Genomic DNA, 15,666 nt, shown 5'->3' on the forward strand with positions numbered 1-15,666 from the left:
CGTACTGAATCGCTTCTAACTCGCAAGCTTTCTGTGCATGCTAGATACCTATATCATGCTGGTGCAACGACCGCATTTTATAAGTAATGAGCAAGACCATTTTTATAGACTGAGGTTTGTTGCACAGATAGTTGCAATATAAGTGCAAGCAGCAGTATTTATTCAACTTTCTGGCTACAACTGGGTCTGTTAAAATTCAAACCTTACCTTCTTTCTGTGGTGCTTTCTGCATAGTATTTTACTGCTTCTGTTTCTGCATATAGATTTCAAATGAGAGAACAGAAATAATGTGACAATGTATGCTGTTGATGGCAGCTGGTGGAATATTCTTATAGCAGTGACAAATTAGAGCTTTGAATTAGCCTAAAAAGTTTGTCTGGGGTCATATCTTTTAAAGATTTTTCTCATTATTTTTTTCCCCATTGTCGTTTGCTTACATAAAGCCGTGCCTCCATTATTGCCAGGATCAGCCAGTCGGTTGGACAAATAAGAAATGAATACGTATAATCGGATGAAAAGGATCCTTACTAAGTACAGCCCCTGCTAATCAAGTTTCTGACAAAGCTTGTGCAAAGAAGTCACTGCCTGATTATGTACCATTTCTCCAGCTGCATAGTCGCAACTTAAGAAGAGCTCTATATGTGCATAAGATGGCAGGTGATACCACCTTGTTGGGAACAGACTATTACAGTAAGATTGTTGACCAAAATTTAATTTCTAAAGGCATGGCAGTCACAAAATTAAACTTGAGTCTTCTTGGCAGCTGCTCGCTGCTTTGCTCGCAACATAGTCCTCAGCTTCGGTGAGATTGGTACTGTGGTCTTCATGGGATGCCTTGGTTTGGTTGTGGCTGCACATGGAGTATATAAAAGGAAGTACATAACAGGAACATGCAATGCCAGCCTGCTGTACGAGCGATAGTTAAGCGCTGCAATGTGCACCTTAACACACTGCAGTGTTCTATTAGCTGCACATGAGACCTCATGCATGTACACACCCAATACAAGCCTTAATTGTGCAGATATAAATGCCAAAACTAGTTTTGTACACCCACCACCCAGACGTGTCCCTTGTCTGGACCTTGGTAACTCTTATCACAAACGACAGCCTTAGAGGTATATGTGCTCTGCTTGTTTATCAGGACTGCTGATAACATGGCACTGAGGGATAGAATGAAGACACTCTAAAAAAAAAAAAAAATGTTTTATCTTACATGGGAGTGACACCTGCACATGCTGCTGCCACTCCACATAAGCTTATTCAACCCAATGAAAAGCACGCGCAATTTTAATGAAATTAAACATAGCAGTATTAAACAAGTATATCCTGGAGCTAGAAAACAGGCGGTGTTTTCCCGCGACTTATTGTTGCTACATTGACATTTAAGCAGAAAAGTTCATTATGCGACATGAGAGACACTCTGAACCTTCTTTAAAATGAAGTGGCCAAACAAATTACGCTATGCACTTCTTTGCCACGAGAAAAAAATAAAGCTGCTGGCCTATGAGAGCTGCATTTTACTGCACATTATTTCATATTTTGACACTTGCGTTGGTGTTTTTTGCAAAAAGTCCTGCAACCATAGGTTGGCAGCTCAAGATACTTGTGATATATGAAGTGCGCGAGGCGATGCGAACATGGGGCGTGGGATGGCCGGGAGCAAAAGACGACAAAGATGAAGTGCTGCATGAATTTGGCTGAAGCGCGCGCCGAGCGTCGCAAGAAAAAAAAAAAAAAAGCATCGTCTAAAAAGTGATCCTGATCAGACTCCGATAATTGTTTTCCTTCAATCACACGATTCTTGGCCAATCCCCCATAGTGGGTACGAGCCACTTTTAAAGGCAAGCAAGCAAGCAAGAAACATCGAGGAAGCAGGCGACGGTGGTACTGATTCCTAAGACTGGAAAGCCCCCAAGCCTGGACAACTTTCGGCCCATTTCGCTCACGCCATGTTTCGGTAAGGTTGCCAAGCACGTTATACACAACAGGATCTCAAAACACATAGAGCGCGAGAGATTGTTCCCGTATACAATATGGTAGGGTTTAGACCATCACTTTCTACGCAGGACGTCATGCTACTGCTTAAAAGACAGGTTATTGACAACAGGACTAGGGACGTCAGGGGCATTCTTGCACTAGATTTGTCCAATTAAAGCCTTCGACACCGTGTCGCACGACTTCATCATAAATGAGATTTCGGCATTGAACTTGGGAGGTAATTTTTCGCGTTTGTGGAGTCCTTCCTTCCTGAGGGGCAGGACGGCGGTCGTCAAGGTGGGGCAGACCAAATCAGAACCATTCGCGCTAGGAAACAGAGGCACGCCACAAGGGGCGGTGATCTCGCCCCTCCTGTTTAACATTGCAATGCACGGCCTCTCGAAGCGGCTGACCGCCATACCAAATGTGGGACACGCGCTGTACGCCGACGACTTTAGGATCTGGTGCCCGGGATGCTCGGTGGCGGCCGTGGAACAGGCGCTCCAGGAGGCCTTGGACGTGACCGAGTCCTTCCTGGAGGGCACGGGTCTCCGACTCTTCCCGACCAAGTCAGAGCTCATGTTATACAGACCGGCAAAGCAGGTGGTTCGGGGGCTCGTGCCGCTCGAGCAGATCCCCATAGATGTGTACACGCGGGACGGCCAGAAGATCCCCAGGGTGAATTCGATCAGAATTCTAGGATTGTTGCTCGATGCCAGGGGCTGTAATGCCAAAACCATTGCGCACCTGACCGCCAAAACCGAGAATATCCTCAGATTAATCATGAGAGTCTCCAATAAGAAGGGGGGCCTAGGCGAGGACAACCTACTTAAGGCGCATCACGCTTTTCTTATGAGCCACATCAACTACGTGGTCTCGGCCCTGCAGTGGACTAAGACTGAAAGGGACAAACTTGACACGTTGATGCGGAAAAGCGTCAAGAAGGTACTGGGTATTCCGGTCACGGCGAGCACAGACAGGCTAATGCAGCTCGGCGTTCGTAACAACGCCCTCGAACTAATAGAGGCGCAACAAGCGGCGCAGATCACGAGGCTTTCGGGCTCCAGCGCGGGTATAGGCGCCTCTTGGAGGCGGCGGGCTTGCGGCCGCGTTACAGTCACAGTGAGGCGGTTCAGCTGGACGAGAACTCCAGAGGGACCTACGCGTCGTCGGACCATTACCTAGAAACGTTCACCCACAGCATAATGCGGGCAGGCGAGCAGCTCGTGCCAGGACGATCTTAAAGACAACGGTCGGCATGGAAACCATCGTGGACGCAGCTCAATATGGGCGCTCCGGTAAATTCGCGGTCACGGTGGTCAGCGAGAAGGGCGAGCTCCTATCTGCGGCCTCGGTAGGCGCTGTCACGGCCGACGTGGCAGGGCAGGTGGCGGTTGCGCTGGCGATGCAGGATTCTAAAAGGCCGGATATCTACATTGACTCACGCGCGGCCGTCAGGGCTTTCGCTTCGGGAATAGTTGCGAGACAGGCGGAGGCGCTTCTGAAGAGTAAGTCCAGAACTAATTCTGACTCCGTCCATTACATATTACGTGGTTCCCCGCTCACATGGGTGACAACGTGCTGCCGGGCCGCCCGAACCCCAATGAGATTGCTCACCGCCGTGCGCGAGAATTCACGCGCCGCGACGGCGGGGAGGCTTCATTGGATCCGGAGGAGCTCGGCCACAGCGACCCCTTATTAACATTCCATGAGATCGTCTCCCACTATAAAGAGGAACGCAGGCGCTTCCCGCCTCCACACCCAAATCTATGTAGAGCTCAATCGATCACGCTTAGGATGCTTCAGACGAGGTCATATCCCTCGCGAGGTTTCCTAAGCAGGATTAACACAGAAATTCTCCCACAGTGCCCGGATTGTGGGGAGGAGTTTAGCACTCTAGCCCATATGCTCTGGCAGTGTCCTGCATTACGGGACACGTACTTACACTTGCTGGGACGAGGCCATCTCTAGTACGGAACTCAAGCTCCAGTCCATGGCCGTCCAGAGGGCCCATGAAAGAGCGGAGAGGCTTGGCCTCCCGATTCCGACATGGGAGCAGCCAGCGGCAAGCCGGGGGCCCCAACGGGTCTCCGCCGGCTACTCCCTCAGGAACTCAATAAAAGTTCATTGTCTGTCCTGTCTGTCTTAAAGAAAAATCCACGAGAGACTAGGTCAAAAGAAGAGGAAGAGAAGAAGAACGGAAGAGCAGGTACGTGCCACGGTTTAAGATCATCATCATGATCATCAAGGGAAGAAGACACGGCGGCGGTGGGAAGAAGTGAAGGTGGCTAGGCTAAAGAGGTATGAGCTTGACAGGTGCTTGGACCCAGGCTCACGAGGCCTCTACCTGGCTGGCTCTGCACTTGCCGACGACCTGGCGTCTACCCACAGCAGGCTGCAGTTTGCTCGACAGTAAGCACTCTCCGGAAGCTGGACGACGAGGCGCGGAAGAGTGGGCTGCCAGGCGACTGGGCCTGGATGACTAAGCCGTCCACTCTATCACAGCGGACCTGCTGGAGACGCTCGAGACGACAGTATCTGACCTCTTCTGAATGGCAAGACCTTGGTTGAGCCTTCGTCACGCCGGCTGTTTGAGACTTGCTCCCTTCCTCCGACCCCAGGCTTCATTTTGCTGGTGCTATCTCAACATGGACTTCTAGACCACCATCCCCGCCTATAACCGGTGAACGCTTTACTTGCACGCGACCGCCGCTTGTTTTGTTACTCTAGTTATCTTAGTGAACACTATCTTTGTTCTTGAACTTATCCGTGTATCTAACCGTCATTGTAAAATTTGTAATTTCTTTGCTTTGTAATTCCTAGTCCGTGTTTATAAGGGAGTTAATTTTGATAAATCTATCCTTGCGTGTGGTTTGCAGCCAGCCTTGTCATTTATTGGAAGCACTGAGGCGAAACACTTTGGATGCGTTTTCTATCAAACTCAAAAGAACCTAACCATCACAATTGGCGTCCGCACGACAGCACTTGAGCGTTTGATACAGTTGTTTTTCATAAGAAAAAAAAAATGAGCACGCGAGAGTTAATGGCGCTGGCAGAACGCATGGAGTTGGAAGGACCGGCACTGCAAGCATGGTTCGATGAGCAAGAGGCGCGAGCAACGAGCTGCGGAGAGAGAGGTGAAGAAGGACCAGCTGGAACTGGAGGGCTGCAACTTACAGTTGCGCCTTAAAGTCGCAGAGACAGAGGGTCATAGCGGAGAGGCAAGTCAGCGTCCGCCGGGAGTAGGAGTAAGCCGTCGGGCCGTGGGCCCGAGCTTCCAGACTCCTACCGGCAGAACCTGGTCTGCCTAGCCTCCGGAGCTAGGACACGGTCCCACCATGTAACTGCAGTGAGCTGTCGGGCCACGGGCTCGAGCTTCCAGATTACTACAGGCAGAACATGGACTGCCTAACCTCCTGAGCCAGCAGAAGGTCCCTTTTCGTGACAACCTGGAGTTCGCTCAAAGAGCGACCAGTGTCTTCCTTCGACGACGGCTTGGAGTTCCTTACCGACGCGACCATGTGCCCAAACTGTTGGTGAGCCGCACCCCGCTCTCATTCTACTGTGCCTGTGTAGTCGGACACACCTAACAACTGTAGCATTAGAACTGCGGTGACTTTAATTTGTGAGAACCGTCTTTGTTAAAAGCAGTGTAGAGTGCTCTTTATTTTTTTTTATCCTTTGTTTATGTGTGTTATGTTTCCGCTTTCTTTATGCAAATATACGTTCTTCTTTCACTTCTGAGATCAAACGCTCTCATCCTTCATTTGAATAGAAAATGCGGATAGCGATATTACTTTAAGTCGCTTTCCATAAACGAACCGTGACAATACTCTCGTTCAAGTCTGAGAGCAGAAGGGGCACAGCACAACACGAAGGAATAACTGGGAGACTAATGATGCTAACCTGCGACAAGTTAATATTGTGACTTAGCAGTGTGTGTCTCATTTCTTTTTTGTCCTTGTCTGCAATGTGGTACCTATTTTGCCCTAACAGTGCACAAAATGAGTGCGCCCTAGCAGCAACTCAAGTTGAGACTGAGCAAGAGCTCTGTATGTCGTGTGTGTTTATGTGAGGTTCAGTGCAAAGGCAAGCTGCTCATCTGATCCAAATCTGTTTGGGTTCAAGTGAGCCTGAGCACCATTGTGGTACCATGTGCACTAAAGGTATTTCTTGTATATGTTATTGCACACAAAAATGTGACAGGCAAAGTGGGGCACAAGCTAAATAGTGGTTTTAACAGTGGGCTAGAGTTCATGAGAAGATGGAAGAGAAGAAAGATGAAGGGCGGCACCTAGGATAAATTATGAACATTTTCTTGCTCTCCAGGATAGTAAATTTTTACACATCTATACACAATATCGTCAAGAAATCTGTGTACATGTGGTACTATAGAACAGCAGTTGAAGGCTGTCAATTCTGTCCTTTCCCACTTGTGACACCATTTGACCTGACTCCAAATATGCTCTTAAGCCTGAGTCTAAGCCCAAGCCGAGTCATGAGCCTGGAAGCTCAAGAGAGTCCAGGTGGGCACATTGAGTTCAAGAAGGCCTCCATGAGCCTGAGTATATAAGTGCATGTGAGTTCATAAGTAAGAGTGAACCTGGCTGAATCCTATTTGAGACAGGCCCAGGATGCGACCCATTCATTCTGCTGGTAGATATTTGAATTGGCCATAGCTTAAACGAACACTAAAGAGCCTCGAAATCAGTTTAGAGCGGTAGTCTTCTTTAAAAACTTTTCATTCATTTGGTGGAAAAAAAGTTAATTATTACCAGGGAAAATGAAAGGTAAACTTCCTTTTTTTCCCCCATTTCGCATCAAAACCTCAGTGCTGATAGTATAGTGTTAGAGTATTTGGGCTGTTTTGGCCCAAATGAAGTTTTTCAAACCAGCTAGGTTGATCTTTGGTACCTTTAGAATGCAATGTATCCAATCTTTACTGGTAAACAATTATAACTCCTTGTTCAGAGTTCACGAGTTATAACTTCTTGTTCACATACCGCATTGGTAGAAAATGCAATCTAATGAAAAACATTTTTCCTGGGGCTTTCATGACAACACTTGCCAAGACCATGTAAACCAATGCTACAGAAATGCAAATCTTTCATATAAGGCCAACAAGTTAGTACATATCAAGGTGAAGCAATGAATTCTTTGAGCTGCTTGAAGAATGCCTGAAGCTTTTAAACGCCAAAAATACTGACTGACATACGATTAGAAACAGGACAAATTCCAAAGCAGAGCATGATGTCACATTGTTTTCATACAGCACTACTGTCACACATTGATTTTCACTACCATTAGGATCACAAAGGTGAGTAATAACACTGCTTCACAGCAGCATCCACTAAACTTCAAAATGTCAAGAATGAGCACACTATTTTCACACTATTCATTCATAATGTTTCCAAGATATATGAATCAGACATAGAGTAGTAACAAGGGTTTTGAAACCATCTTGTGTGAATATAAGAAGTTTTTTCATTCTAACTGTATTTTCATTGTGATAAATATTAATGAAATTAATTGAATCTTTTTGCAGCCACAATATTTCTAGTCAAAATCACAATGGTAATGAAGATAGCGACCAAAGCCAGGTCTTTCGTACTTTCAGTTATCAACATCTCGTGAAGGTGCATTCAACCAAATTTTTTAGCGTCTTTAATGTTAAAACAGTGCAGTGTGAGCGTTGGACCACCTAATATGCCACGACTAAGACGATTTGGCTTCAAAAGACTCACCAGTCATTTTTGAGCGAAGGCGAGCGGGGGTTTTGAAGAAGTAGTTGTGGATGAATTCCGCCATTGTAGGTTTAGCTTTGCTTGGTACTGTCCTGTTGCAAACATTCTGCATAGGCACAAACAACAGAATATTTCATGACGGAGTAAGTGAGCTGCAGGCTTTTTGTGCACATCATGCTCAAGCACTCCAAAAATGTAAGTAATGCTTACTAACATCAAAATAGTGTTGACAGGGCTGGCTAATGGGTAACATTTACTTGCGAATGTGTGGGCCCCACCTAAAGTAGTCCAAATAATGTGTAAACATGCAGATAATGGACATGCTAAAAGAATGAAAGATGGAGAAAACACATAAACCACTAAAAAAATTACTGAGACCTCTCCCCACTGCAGTTATTGAAATGCACCTCGTCGCTGCATGGGGAACGCAGCATGTGACTGTCATGCCTTCATCAGGAAGCGCAGCCTTGAGGAGCTTCCCATGGATAAGGCGGATCATTTGTTCCAAGTGCAAACGTTTGCCCCCAGCCGGGAAGGGGCAAGCACCCAGCTTTCACACCTCCATCTGGTCGGCAGCGGGGCATGCAACCTCGCTGCTCGCTAGGGGGTGGAGAGAGGAGGCTTGCTGTAGGAGTTCCCCGAGTAAATACTGCTCAAAAATTTACTCATGCTGGATGTTGTTGTATGGCTTGACTATGCCTGTAGAAATAATGGTATGCATGAGGCGGCTGTAGGCCAAGACATGCAGCACTGTTTCTTGTGCCAGAGTTCTGTCTAAATCTGATTTGAAAGGGATAAAGCTTTTGATGATGTCCTGGCAGCCAAGTGGCCAGCATCCACTCAAAGTTGCAGACTGTCGGCATCAAAGAAATTAGCCAGAAGACATGGAAACAACAGTCTTGCATGCACTGCAATGCAGTTCACCGAGGCGCGAGCATTGTAATCCAAGGAGTTATGATTAGCCTAAAACTCAGCCTGGCATCGCTCTGCCCGCAGCTTCAGCAACTGTATCGGGTGTTCACAGACAACACAAGCGATGATACTATTGCCAATTTAGGGCAATAGTATCCGAGGCAGACACTTGGCAGCACAAAGCTGAAACTCCGCTGCAGAAACAATTGTGATGATGATGATGTATAGGGTTTTTTGGCGCAAGGGCCTGGGATGGCCAAAGAGCGCCAAGAAATGGTATGGGGAAGTCAATGCTGCGATGAATGAAAGGTGTAAAATGTAACGAGGCTGTATAGAGGCCTAAAATATTCATTGTAAGGTGTATAAAATAGACAAGTGTTAAAAGAATTCTAATGATGAGTGATTAGAAAGAAATAACATAAAAAGATGCGTCGCTTCCATTAGCACTCCCACCTCACTGAGACCCTTGGGCACAAGGGCCTGGAGGGACGTGCTCTACAAAAATAGTATGCCCGCAGCAATACCCTCTAGATAGAGGGTGGGCTACGAATCTCTCGAGCTAATAACATGCAGCACAACATCATTTAGAAAGTTAAGCACTGCCTTGGTTTCAAACAGAGGTTCTGGGCCAAGAAACAGTCTCGGATGTAAGGGGATATTTTGTTTATAAGCTAAAGAAATGTGCTTTCTTTGCTCTCTTTCTGCGTCCTGGCACTCCAGTAAGACGTGGAGTACGGTGAGCCTTCCACCACATCTGCAACAGAGGGGGGTTCAGCGCCAGTTAAAAGGTACGAATGTGTACCATATGTATGTCCTATTCTAAGGCGGCAGAAGAGAACTTCAGATCGTCGTGACTTTGTTAATGAGGGCCAGTTCACTAAAAGTGGTTTAATTACATGGAGCTTATTCAGTGTTTGTTCATCCCATAAGTGTTGCCAATGGTTCAGAAACAATTGTCCTTGTACTGTGCAGGCCCGTGTGCCATTCATAATTCAGAGGCTTTGGCGACGTTTTTAAGGACAGAAAATCAGGGAGTTGCACAGGTTTTAGAGTCAACATGGACGATTTATATTATTCATTGCCGCACGACAAGTTAATGCAGTGTGTGAAGCAGTGCATAAGCCAAGAGAATGATGAAGCAGTGTTCAATAGCATATGCCTTGTTCCTGTTGAGATTCTCCCTTTTTATGCATGTTCGACTTGTGTGGGCCGAATGGTGGTATGTAATTGCCAAAGGCTGGAGTGTGCATAAGCTCTAACGCAGCCCCTTCCTGTCCTTAGCAATATCTACAGCTCAACCCCATTTTTATGTTTCTTAGGGGACCTTGGATACAGAATGCATGATGAGAAAAAACTTGACATCCGATAACTTTGCGGGGCAGATACACAAACGGCACTGACGTTTTAGAGCATACGAGCCGGGAAAACAAATGGGAATGTATCAACGAGGTTTTACTGTATACGGCACATGTGGAGATGGAAATCAAGTGCAATATCAGTGCCCTTGCAGTTAAGATCATTCGATATGTGGATGACTTTCTTGTTTTAGTGGAGAGGTGCAATGTATTATACTCACGGAATGAAACACCACAGAGAAACTTTAAAGTAGAACATCGAATAAGCACAAATACTTGACAGTGCAATGTCATGTCACTATATATCTGCTCGCTAAAGGTGGTAGGAACTCTGACCCAAGTGTAAAAGCCAAAATTACGCTTATGTCACATGAACTCGACGCAGCAGAAAGAAAGGTACACATGTTAGTTAGCGCTAAATTGACGCATTTCATTCCATAAGTACAGTAGAGAGAAGGGTAGTTGATGTTTTAAAGGAGTGCGGATCGAGACTGGGTTTTACGTTTGAACTTTCAAAGCAAAAAAGAGTTTTTAGACATAAAATTGTTTGCAAAACACCACGTATGTTGGCAATACTGTACAAGATCTGTAAAGCCCCTGCTCAGCTTCATGTCTACCTGCTGTGGTGGCGTAGTGGCTTTGGTGTTGTGCGGGATCAAATCCCGGCCGCGACGGCTACATTTTGATGGGGGCGGAATGCAAGAAACGCTTGTGGGCCGTGCATTGGGTGCATGTTAAAGAACCTCAGGTGGTCAAAATTAATCTGAAGTCCCCCACTAACTCATAATGATATCATGGTTTTGAAAACCTCAGAATTAAAATTTTTTTTTAAGCTTCAGGTCTGGGCATTCTAAACTTGTAAAAGGTGGTATATTTCTGTTTACTTTATTCAGTCTTCTCAATTAAAGTTGTGCCACTACAAGATGTACGCTCGCTTTAGTAATCAGCTCCTGAGACTAAAGGAAGCTAGACATACATAAGTGTTTATGACCAGAGCATGTGACAAGCCAATCTTCCTAAGGATGACACTGCGGATGCTAAGAAGGGCAATATAGCTGTCATGCCTTATGTGCACAAACTTTTACATGGTTTCAAGAATGTTGCAAGGTGTTTTGGTGCAAGAGTGTTTTTTAGTGCGTTGCAGAAACTTAGATTCGGCCAGCTGTACCAAAGGCAGAGACGTCCTCAGCTGCGATTTGGCATGAGTACCAGGTTACACAAAGGAAGCCACACATTAGATGCGGGACAGGTCTTGTTTACCACATTCCTTGTTTGTGCAGTAGCACACACACAGGGCAAACAAGCCAATGTGTGAACACTCGCTTTCAGGAGCATGTGCTCAGTGTCAAGAATGGAGTAGGGTCACACCTGGCCATGTATTGCAAGAAGTGTTGCTGTGACCCCATATTTAGCCAAACAAAGATTAAAGTATCAGCACAACTCACAATTTACAAGGGAGATTATGGATGCATACTAAAATGCTGTTGAAGGTCACAAGTGCGTTAGCCAAGCTACCATGGAGGCATCTCTGGGGTTGTTTAGGAATTGACGCACGTCATGAGGGATGCACGTAAGAGGCACGTACATACAAAGAGAGAGAATAGAGAGCCACCATAGATTCAAAGAAGTTGCTTTTAAGATAAGAAGTTCAAAGAATGTGAAAAAATTTTGGAAGCAATATGCACAAGCTATTATAAAATGCAGGAAAGGAAATCTCAGGTAAAATTTTCAGCAAGATTCAGGAGAACAAGGAAACTTGGCAATAGGATGAAGATGTACAAACAGCAGCCCACACAAAGGCAGATTCAAAGAATGGATGTGGCAGCACGCATTTGAAAAAAATGTTTTTGAAATAAAGTAGCAGGATATAAAGAGAAAAGTGGCAGAGGCAAAAGCAATTGCATACCAAAAAGTGAATAATCTTAGAAGAAATGAAGGGGAGAAGAAAAATTTGATTGCCAAAAGCTGAAGAATCAACAAAGGGCAGGAGAGGCAGCAGGAATATTATGCAAAACTGCTTAATATGGCAAACAGGCAAAAAAAAACCATGCAGGTGGCTTGCCTAATGCACGGCTTTCTGCAATAAGTCATTAGGGGGTGAAGTTGAGGGAGTAGTGAAGAGGATGAACCATGAAACAATTTAAATTGCAGAATTGATTATCACAAAGCAACTTGCAGGCTGCAGGAGGCACCGTACTGGTGCACTCTGGATGAAATACAACCACCTAAAGTTCTTTAATGTGCCCCTAAAGCACAGTACATGAGTGTTTTTGCATCCTGCCCCCCCATTGGAAAGCATCGGCCGTGGTTAGTAATCGAACACGCAACTTCGTGCTCAGCAGCAAAATGCCACTGAGCCGCACTGAGCCACTGCAACTGATGAATGAATAACGAAAGGACACATGAGGATGACATGAGAATGACCATATCCAAGGAATGGTTGAAGTTGTGGACATTGCAGCAACGGTTCAGGACAAAAGACTGAGAAGGTTTCCGCATATAATAAAACAATAAGACAATAAATTTATCATTAAGAAAGCAATGATTACCAACACTGGTGGCAAGAAGGAATGCGGTCAGTTCAAGAAGCATAAAGACAATCATGAGGAAGGTAACACTGAGAAGCTAAAAGACAAGTGGTTTACTGACAGAGTAAAGCAGAAGAAAATCACTCAGAACTGTGACCAACAGCAGAAATAGGATATAGCTGACATAAGCCGTCTTCTGTCAACATGATCAAACGTTGGCATTACAATCGCCTTGTGATGAGAGATATGATGGGTATCTAGCGTGCTGTGACGCACCTTTGGTACTTTTTTGTGTGTCGCAAAAATGTTTATCTTACTCTATAACCCATACCAGTGATAGTGAATTAACACTAGAAATTTCCAGTGCCAATTTGTCTATATCTATAGGTGTTTTTTTTTAGGCTAATGCAAAACTTGATAGCAGAGCATTAGTCAAGCATTTAATCTACTTTGGGTATTATGAATGTGACCTCAGTAAGTAGCCAATGAAAAAACGGTAAATCAGTGGACTGACATACTGACACATCTGAGCAAGGACACAAATGTCCAACAACCTGCCAAAACACGTTGAAACCACACTTGCTCTGTTGCCATAAAGACAGTTCTCATCCATCATAAATGATCCTCAAGAAAACAAATATCACTCACATAGCCTGAAGCTCCCATTAAAAATTATTTTACCAGAAGCTCTTGGATATTACCAACCTTGTGCTCACTTATGCAAAATAATTTTCATTATTCTGTTAGCATGGAATGTTTCAAAACAATTTGCAGCGGAAAAGTTCTATAATGGTTCTTGGTACTACACAAGCACACAAAGCGAGCAGTGATGAGTACCACAAGATAATTTCAAGGATATGGTCCAGCCTTTAAGACAGCAGCCCATGAACTGAAAATATAAGTCTGTAACATAGATGATAAGTGGTTCTTGAGGGAAAGGGAAAGGTTGGCGCTATCTTCTGCAGCCCTTGAGGGAGCACATGTGTGTGTGTGTGTGTAACATAGAAGCCATTCGCATGAATGTGCAAAAGGTATTAGTAAGAATGAACTTCACTATTTCTGAGATAATGTATTCCATCAGGAGTTTCACGGGTGGTTTTCACAAGTATTCTCAGTGCATGTAGTGTGGTACGTTTTGGGAGGCTGATACCTTTGGTTATACACACTTGCATAAAAAAGAAAATGAAGGGACAGTAAGGAAAATGTCACTTTCCAAGCCAAATCCAAAAGTTGACATTTTCGAGACCTCCAAAAATTGCTAGCAGCCTTTGCCATGGTATGTACGACTGTAGTGAAACTTTTATCAAAATCACTCTACTAAATCAGGCAACTCAAGTTGTCAGCAGAGCTCTCTTTCATGCATATACTTGTGGATGGCATAAAGCACTCGTTAGTTTAAAAGCTAGCGGACACTTACTGGAGAACTTAAAATTCCCAACAAAAGCTTGCTGGTATCATGCATATTCATGTTTCAACCGATTCTTGCAGATGCTTCTAACAAGAGTGGATGCGGCTGCTTGAAGCAATGCCGACTGTGGCTTCATACCACCTAATATACACAGGCAAAAAGAATTAAACACTGAGAAAGCTCTGAAGAACTTTCATGCTGTCCATATTTTTGCTAAGAGTTGCAGGCTACTATGTTGTTGCTTGTCCATTCAAATTTGAAGTCCACAAAGGTTTTGTTGTCTACTGGACAAAACGTCAAGAAAATATGCTATAGGTCATGACATTAATGCAGAATTCCAGAAAACAGTGCTAGAAAGAAATGGGGGGGGGGGGGGGGGGGTAAACACAGACGCTAAGAATCGTTCCAAAGCAACATGAACGCATCAACTTACAAAGAAATCGCTAACAAATGATGGAAACTGATCAATTTCGTAATGAAACATGGTTACAGCGCTAAGGAAGACAAAGATAAAAAAAACGCACAAGACCAGCACCTATCCTTTGAATTTCGTGCATTCTTCTTTAGCACTGCGACCATGTTTCATAATGCCAGTGTACGAACTAGCCCAGCTTACAGCAATACTAACACCATGATAACTTTTCACCCAGCTAAGTACAAATAATCGGTCACGCCAGGCACTCACATGAACCGATGTTGCAGGCTTGCTACGTTTGCTCTTGCACTCTGCTTTCTCTACACATTTAGTTGTAGGCGCAGGCACTTTCCTATGGCCGTTCTCGAATGTGGCTGCAAAAAAAGGAAGCGTGATTAGGGTCACAGGCGCAATTAAAGGCAATATTTGTTTACATATAGACAGAATAAAAGGATTGCCGGCAGTAAAGCTAGAGCTCATAAACGAGGCAAACAGTCAAATTCGTTTACTTCTGTGACAATTGTAACGCAAAGCTACGCACTGGCGACCAGGAAACCCGATAATGCACGTACTTGTTGACTTCACAGACTTCAAATGCGTAGTATTCACGGTTTGTAGTGCTTGCCGCCGCCGCAATGGCGAATTCGGTGAATCCTTGTGACTCTCTGCACGAAGCAAGCACAACAAATGTTTAAGTGAACACGCAAAATGTGTCCAATGAGACTGAGGCTGAGGCTCTAACCGAAGTATTCTTCCGTCGGAGGGGCGTTGCCTTCATCTCCAAGTTCAAAATCATAATATTTTGGGCAATTAAACTCCCATGCTTTGGACATGACATCCAAATTGCAATGTGACCAGCGGGTGACAGCGACGACTGAGAAATGTCACCACATGACCGGCAAAACCCCAGTCGCGGCCGCTGGATAAAAAAAAGTACGTTTTTTGAAGGTGGCGGGGCGGTGGCTCTTATGATGATGATGATGAAACATTTCTAGTAGCTCCAGTGGCGGCGATGCAGTGAATAAAGCAAAAATAAATAAATGGTGTCTAAATCCACTCACTAGAGTTACATTATATGCTACCAGGTAGCATATACATTAACTCTACCACGCCCTGTATGAGGGTGTCCTCTGGATTTAAAATGCGCCGGAAGTGATTTCGGGAGCCCAAAAATGTTTACCCGACGCGAGCGGGTCGACTCGGAAATAGAGATCACGGAGCCGGTCGTGACCGCGTTTACATGAACTCGCTTCTGACATTGGACAACGACGGCACGCAGCCATGTCGCAGCGACGAGCCGAGACATCAACGCGTTTGAACTGGGCTT

General features: G+C 45.0%; 1 protein-coding gene across 1 annotated transcript; it reads right to left on the minus strand.

Moving 5' to 3' along the window:
• Positions 1 to 695: 695 nt before the first annotated feature.
• Positions 696 to 15,287, minus strand: LOC119466502 (uncharacterized). Its single transcript, XM_037727029.2, has 5 exons — positions 15,082 to 15,287; positions 14,912 to 15,004; positions 14,610 to 14,713; positions 7,722 to 7,827; positions 696 to 850 (listed from the first exon to the last, which is right to left on the minus strand). Exons 1-5 carry the CDS (start codon positions 15,170 to 15,172, stop codon positions 741 to 743), a joined length of 504 nt encoding a protein of 167 aa, XP_037582957.1. The 5' UTR covers positions 15,173 to 15,287; the 3' UTR covers positions 696 to 740.
• Between the last annotated feature and the right edge of the window lie 379 nt (positions 15,288 to 15,666).

Source organism: Dermacentor silvarum, chromosome 1 (assembly GCF_013339745.2).
Source record: "Dermacentor silvarum isolate Dsil-2018 chromosome 1, BIME_Dsil_1.4, whole genome shotgun sequence".
Taxonomy (NCBI): domain Eukaryota; kingdom Metazoa; phylum Arthropoda; class Arachnida; order Ixodida; family Ixodidae; genus Dermacentor; species Dermacentor silvarum.

Bases quoted from the DNA above. Each gene is read 5' to 3' on its own strand.
- LOC119466502 (XM_037727029.2), bottom strand. From the start codon at position 15,172: ATGTCCAAAGCATGGGAGTTTAATTGCCCAAAATATTATGATTTTGAA. The intron at 15,005-15,081 runs GTTAGAGCCTCA...TGCTTCGTGCAG, and splicing joins TCCGACGGAAGAATACTTCG to AGAGTCACAAGGATTCACCG. The intron at 14,714-14,911 runs GTACGTGCATTA...CTTTTTTTGCAG, and splicing joins GAAGTCTGTGAAGTCAACAA to CCACATTCGAGAACGGCCAT.